The sequence below is a fragment of the Mesitornis unicolor genome, unplaced genomic scaffold (assembly GCF_000695765.1).
Source record: "Mesitornis unicolor isolate BGI_N332 unplaced genomic scaffold, ASM69576v1 scaffold6596, whole genome shotgun sequence".
Taxonomy (NCBI): domain Eukaryota; kingdom Metazoa; phylum Chordata; class Aves; order Mesitornithiformes; family Mesitornithidae; genus Mesitornis; species Mesitornis unicolor.
In genome coordinates, this window is record NW_010188826.1 from 17,839 (window position 1) to 25,526 (window position 7,688).

The window sequence follows — 7,688 nt, forward strand, 5'->3', positions numbered from 1 at the left end:
TATATCCTGCTGACACCACCAGTTCTAACCACACAAAAACATGCCGAAAATAGAGAATCAGTCCTCTATGGCATAAAGAGCCTGACACCGGAAAGGGCAGACAGCAAAGGGCAGGCAGTAAAAGGGAAGATGTTAGCACCTAGCACAGACGCAGATGAAAATTATTCTGCGAGTGCTGAACTATGTTTTGTTATTTAATCATTAAAGCTCAAGTATTTCGGAATATATTGTCGGTGCAGCAAAGTCTGAAGCACGTTGTGCACACATACGATCTTTGTGTTCATGTAACTAAGCACTGCTGGAAATCAGGAAAAAAACTAAAATCATTTTTAACTAAAAACTTAGATAACTGTATTATACTTATAATACTTAACTGTATTTTTCTCTATTTCTGTATCGCACTAAATAAAAATATCATTAGGATCTTTAGCATCCTCTTGTGGCCATAAAACCACTTCGGAAACGATGTCTTGAGCAATTACAGTGAGGTTTTTCTTCTTTTAACAATTATTTTTGTGTACAGCAGCTACATTCAATACCACATTTTCACGTCACGTTAACATTTACGCACTCACTGAAAGCACTTTTACAAGAGCATTAGCAGGAAAATACACTTACAACCATGAGAAAACCTTCTTACAAACACAAAACTTGTTATAAAGCACACGCCAATAACCAGAAAGAATTCGCATTCCCTTTGCCGGACACTGAATTGTGAAACATGGCCTTGATTTGAAAAGGTGCCTAGAACACTATTATCATGTTTAGAAATTTCTGCTGGTAAAGAGAAAACGTTTTGCTGACGTTCACTCACCAGGTGGTGTTATTACAAATACCTGTCAAATAAAACCAAACCAAAATAGCAATTCCCTGATCAATGCAAGTCCAAAGTTAAATGAAACCGAAACCACGTGGCTATGGTCTCTGTGCTGATGAGATACATGTGAAACGTTAGCAAATTAACGCGTAGTTTGAGAGGATTATTTGGTAAATGTTTTGTATGCTACACAGATCTTTCTTGAATCTGGACAATGACAGGAAGGGCCAGGACAACGCCGCCGGATAACCCCACAGAGAAGCAGTTTCTGCAAGAATGCAGCTGGATACCACAACAGGCTGCATTTCCGAAGCTGTTCACAAAAAACCCCAAACTTTGCAGACTTCCATTCCACATCTACTTGCTTAGTGCTTATGGAGCTTTAGCAGCAAGAAACATTTTTCTTATGTGTAACATTGAAGCACTTTTGTTACATTTTAAACTAATTTTTGTCTTGTTCACTTGGGAGAGCAGCAAATCACCATCTTCTTTATGAATTTAAATATGTGAAGCTACATCCATGATCACTCCAACAATCTCATCCACGACAAAGTAAATCCAAAATTCCCATGGCTGCCAACAGAGTATGGTTTCCACATCTTACTTCTGTTCTCTCTGCTGCAGTGCTACATCATCTTGAGGAGTAACACCCAAAGACTGGTATGTTCAGCGAGTCCCTCAACAGCAACAACACAGAGTTATCTTCCACCTCTTCCATACAAATTGGTAATTGCACATACTGGAAATTAAAAAAATTGCCATCTTCAGCTTTACTAGGGACACTGATCAACTCAGAACTTCCAGATCCTTTAATTCCCCAATACAATCACCAACCATTTGTTCTTTGTACTGTATGCCTGCATTTGATAGCTGTTTTGGTGGATCCTTCCATACTTGCATTTGTTGGATTCTTCTCCTTCTAACTTAAAATCATTCCAGATTTCATCCAATCTTAAATGTTTGTATTCAATTCATCTAAAATCCTGTCTGCTATAATGGAATGATTTCATGAGATCTTAAATGTTTGCATTCAATTCATCTAAAATCCTGTCTGCTATAAACAAATTTTACGTGCACTGTTCATTCCATCACCCACAAAGAAATCACTGCAAGAAAACAGGACTCAGAAAAGCTTTTTAGATTCTCCCATTGAAATTTTTCCTAAAGTCTTAACGAGCAGTTAAGACCACTCAGAGAGCAGCCAGTTTTCCACTCTCACATCTCTCGAGCTTGCTTACAACATCACATAAGGCAGTTGTAACTATCACTAGCTTATGCACCAGAGTAGGAGCTATGAAACACGGCAAGGGATGCCTGAAAGTGAGCCACATTTTTGACAAATATGGACTATTATCTCCTAGAGACAAATTATTAAAACGTTTGTCCCAGCATCTAATTAGGCTAAAATGACTAATTAGCCTGGCTGTCCCTTTCTAAACATGCAAGAGCTGTACCTGTACTTCTCCACCACTCTGATGTCATCTGCCTGCAGTTTTGTCAAACATCAGTGGTTCATAGCTTGGGTCAGAAGCTCCTTGAACTCCTTCACTAGCATTGCCTGTAAAGCTTCTCTTCTTCTTGCTAAAATTAACTCTCTGGTATTTTTTTCTCATCAAAGATTAACACAGAAATTGTCTTTTATTTATTTTCTAGTCCTGATCTTTGTCTCCTTGTGTAGCTTCCATTTAAATTTGAGGACTAAGGAAACGCAGACCTTTGCAATCTGAATCAAGAAGCACCGAACCATCTTCAAGGTGACTGTGATCCATCAACCTCCCTTGGAATAAATGGTGAAATTAAGGCACAAGCCAGCAATCTGTCCCTGGAAAAAATCACTTCTTGTGTCCTAAACACCTGGTATAAATAAAAACTGTGCAGAGGGGCCTCAGAGCTCAAAAATTAAATCAGATGATCTGCCAAGTTTACTTGCTGAACCCAAGATACTCCAGGTCTAGAATTTACCTGTGTTCAGCACCCTATGGCACTTGTGTTCAAAAACTCACTCCCACTGGCATGGGCTGGAACTGGTGAATTCCCAGCAACTCCAACAACAGGACCTCAACTCGGAAAACAAGGAACACAATCCCAGCTACCTACAAAAAGCACACAGGATTGCTACATACCCTTCTACAATGACTGCAACCTAGACAGCAGATTTTAAACTAACTACGTACGGAACAGAGCAGATGCCTGGATGGCTGGAAATCATAAACTGAAACTCACTGAACTTATTTTTGAGTGTGGGTGTATGAATAAAGCATTAATGCACCTATTTCCCAAACAGGACAGAGAACATTACAGTAAGAACAATGAAGAAACTCGCCTTTTTTCCACAGAGCAAAGCACTGGTTACACAGCATTCAGGTCTTCAATTAAACGTTTTATACCAAAATCAGTAGTATCCAAATTGCAGGAGCTGTAACAAATGTAACTCCTACCTAAATCAGCTACAATGAGAAGGATTAATTCCTTTACACTGCAAAATTCTCAGATTATTCCTCTGCAAGAACAGCTAGCTCGTAGTGAAGGTGCAGAAGAAAACTATTAAAATTTCGCTGCTATTTTAATACATTAAAGACAAAATAAAAAGCTCTGCTCCCACCTGGTGGCAAAAAATAGTACAGAAACAGTAAAAGTTGAGAAAGTTTAACTTAAAGCTGAAGCAACTTGGACAAGATAAAAACCAAACAAAGCAATCAACCTTTTTCATCTATGGCAAGCACTTCTAGCTTTACAGTTGTCAAAAAATACTTTAAAATTCATTACCAGATCATAGCTTAAGGTTTTAAGAGTACAACATACTCCACATGTATAGATTCATACAAACCATAAAAACCTGCTTATACATATTATTTTAATACAATCAACTGCATTTGTGACACCTAAGTGAAAAATACACAGATGTATCAATTACTCCGACAGCTTTCCTCTCCACAGACCATTTTAAGTAATGAAATCATTACTGGGTAAGGAGGGGACGAGAGGCAGGCGCATGCTTCTGGGTATTCTGAACAGAAATCTCTGAGCCAGCTTCTGGTTAAAGTAGAAAATTAACGTGGGGCTGTCACACATGAAAGACCACTGTACTTGTAAACCAGTTTGTAGCATAAATAGCAGGATTTTGCACAAGCCCTTTCACATATGGACTGTTTCACAGATCTCAAGTAATTATTTCTGTTCCAACACTCATGAGTCAGTGACACCAAACGTTACCAACTGGGCGTTTTTCTTCACGCTTTCTGACTGAATCTGCAAAAACCATCTCTGGCACATTCTAGCACTTCTCATTAGAACCACGAATACAACAGACCCCACGGGCAACGCCTCTGTATCACACATTGCCTCTCCTGTGTACCCTCTGGACAGTTCCTTACGGTTACTCTTGAACAGGCATTAGTTAGCGTTGTTTCCCAATGTAATAACATTCTTTATAATGGTTAAGGATAACTCTTCAAAATTCAAAAGATAAATCTCTCAAACAGCAAATCAATAAATACAATAACTATTTCCTGAACTAGAATTTCTGAAGCAAGACCTATTTAGACGTTACGCTTAAGCTACCGTAAGGGTCCAGAAGCTTTGGCTACTTTGGCATAAATATATTAATTCCCTTCTCTTCTTGCAATGCGACGTATGACAAGATTATAAATACTGGGTAATAACACACCATCTTCAGAGCAAGCTTTTCTAATGCCTTCTGCCTACTACAGCAGCACACAGCTGAATGCAACCAGCCTATTTAAAAATACACATTGTTTGACAAGCAGCAATCGTTTTACCACATCTGGGATAATGACACGGTAATGGGAAGTTTACTCAGGGGGATACGACACTGGCTTATTTAAATCGCATGTTTCACAGCAGTGTTTGAACAGCCATCTTATTAAGAACATTACCAGAGGAATCTCCTCTATCGATATTGCACGCTCCTGTTTACAAGCGGAGTTAATACCCTTGCAGTGTAAGAGCCACTCGTGTGTGTTAACTATACCTGCAATCTTTATGGCTACGGGATCCTCTGAAACTGGAACAGGTCCCTCTTTGACTTCAACCTGTTTTTCAGGGACCAGAGGAGATGTGGCAGGAGGGGTATATTTAGTCTCAACATAGACCACAGATGTGGAAGCAGAGGGCTTGGAATTGTGAAAAAGACTAGCCCACGATTTTGCAGGCTGATTAACAGGGACTGATCCTGCAAGCGGGACTGTTGCCTCAGTAGTAGGTGAAGCTTCCTCAGGCTTAGCTTGGTCTGAGTCAGTGCTTTCCACAGTGTGCAATTCTACCCCATTGGCAGCTGTGTCCTCACCAGAGGATTCAAGTGTTTGTCCATTAGTAACGCCAACATTTTCAGTAGTATCAGTACCAGCATAAGACTGTACAACAGCTGTCCTTAAGGGGCTATCTCTGCCAGTCTCTGAGGGGATGCAAAACTGTTCAGAATTAGTAACACGGCATACCTCAGGCTGCCCTGCAGTCCTGGTATTGTCTAGTGCGCTAGAAACAGAATCATCAGACACAGCTTCGTTAATGAAGTCCACAGAATTGTCCGGGCTGTTGCAAGTCCTTGGTGTGGCCAGGGAGGTTATGTCTCCCGTCAGTTCCGTATCCTCCGTGCTTATACTGTTCAGTCCCGACGAGTTGGCGTGGCCGTTTACGAGAGCTTCGGCGGGAGCGATGCCGTCGCTGACGTCTTCCAAGTAGCTGTAGTATCCGGGCGGTCTTTTTTTCTTCTTTTTACGCTCCCTTTGCCCAAGGCCTCCAGACAAGCCATCATTTTCAGCGTTGGAGCCGCTGTCCAAAGCGAGGGTCGGGTCGGTGAACTGGCAGTCAATGGAGTTGTAGTTTGTTTCACTGAGACTGTCGTCAGGGGTTTTCTGAGCAGGTGCACAGCTGAGAATGAATTCTGGAGCCTGAGGATTCAGGGTACTGGAAATACTGTAGTCGGTGTTATTTAGTACAGATGACTGGGTCTCGATAACTTCGTTAACGCCAAATTCAATTCTTTGATACTCTTCCCCTGGGCAAAAGAAAGCAAACCTCAGTCAGTGAGGGACATCTCATCAAAAAGCTACAAAATCAAGGAAAAAAAGAGACATTTTCCTGCAGAAAAACTACATTCCCTCAAACTACAATAAAAAAAAAAGAGACATTTTCCTGTAGAAAAACTCAGAAAAACTACATTCCCTCAAACTACAATAATTCATTCACTTATTCTCTCCCTCTCAATCCTGAGGAAGATTGAAAACCATAATTTTCCTAAAGACAACAGAGGACGAGTCAGGCTTTTCTTAAAGTATGCAATTTTCCAAGTCACTGCACAGTTCCTGCAAACACCACCTATTACATTCACCTGTTAAGAAAAACTATTAAGCCCAATGGCTTAAGCAATATTCTGCATTAAGGTAATTACTGGAGAAGTGCATATAAAATATGGTGCAACTTCTAAAGCCAGTCATTTCCACTGACAATTACAAAATCCAAGCCTTTATCTGATTAACATTTAAAAATAATTTCCACGCGAGGAGGCGGGTTTCTCGTTTGTTTGTTTTAAGGGATTTTGTTTTTCCTTTTGTGCAGTTTTATCATAATCATTCATAACCGAAAGATAATCTCATTAATTGTACGGAAACGCCGCAATTACAGCGTTTGACACTCCAGGCTCATTGAGAAGTTATTTAACTTTACCACAGTTGAATTTATTACTGTATGAGAATATAATACTGAGAATACATGATTTTATGACAAAAAACACAACAGATACACCTCAAAACAGGCCAGTGTTCAACTTGTACACACAAGCAGTACTGAAAAAACTGTGAACAGGATTGCGTACTTTAATTTTAATTTATCCTTGAACTTTGTCGTGCTCTTCCAAGAAATGCTAAGAAATATTCTCACGGCAGGCTGCAGTATCACAAAACATTGCCAGTCAAAAAGTAACACAGTTTCATGGGAATTAATTTTATAATGCACGCATGCTAACTAGTAACACTGAATACTTCACTTACAACTATTGCCACAACTATCAAATAGAGAGGGAAAAATTAATGACGCTTCTGAGTCTCAGGTTTTAGAGGTCTTTCTATGCTACATGCAATACTGTTTCAAAGACATTGTTCTAATATTTTGTGTTTCCTCAGAAATGACAGGGAAGGCTCCAAAATAAAACGTATTCCAAGTTTTTAAAGACTGTTACTAGAGAACTAAACAGCACTGGATGCTATTTCCAAAGGAATGTAAGTGGATACACCACCACACATTGAAGATTTGGTGCCACTTACATATCACACATCAACACTTTACATATGACAGGTCAACAGATGCCTATTTTCCAGTATACCACAGCCATTAAAAATGAAGTGGTTTCGGGGAGTTTTTTGGCTTTGTTGTTTGTTTTTTTTAATATGAAATGAAGAGTACCAAACATTCAATGCGTGCTGAGGTCCAACACATGCAATGCCAACATATTACGAATTAATGAACAACGATATAATACAGAAGTTGATAGCTTTTCTGCCTTGATCTATAAACCTAACTAAATGAGAAGTAAACACATTTTACACCAATTTCTATCTTGCTGCCAGTCAGACTAAAGGAAACTTAAAAAGAGATAAAAACTCCCTAAACACATCTGATTTCTCTAAGTCATGTTAACAAGAACCTGAATTTCAAGTTTTCTTCACCTTTCCCCTTCTATAAAAGCAATTTATAACACCCTGCCCATCCATCCACCACTCACCAACCACTTCTGCAATCAGTGACTGGCTATCACCAACCTGAAAAGGGGGCTTCAGATTGTTTTTTAAAAGACATGGGCAGTCAAGAGGCAGGGAGGTGGAAAGCTGCTGCTCGATACCCACACTTCAGCAGG

General features: G+C 39.7%; 1 protein-coding gene across 1 annotated transcript in view; it reads right to left on the reverse strand.

Annotated features, from left to right (window-relative positions):
- USP10 (ubiquitin specific peptidase 10) overlaps positions 1–5,834 on the reverse strand; it is a gene marked incomplete at both ends in the record, with an annotated part of 21,072 nt that extends 15,238 nt beyond the window's left edge. Inside the window, one exon of the mRNA XM_010185849.1 lies at positions 4,809–5,834. Within this exon, the coding sequence (XP_010184151.1) occupies positions 4,809–5,834 (1,026 nt within the window). The remainder of the gene's footprint in view (positions 1–4,808) is intronic.
- Between the last annotated feature and the right edge of the window lie 1,854 nt (positions 5,835–7,688).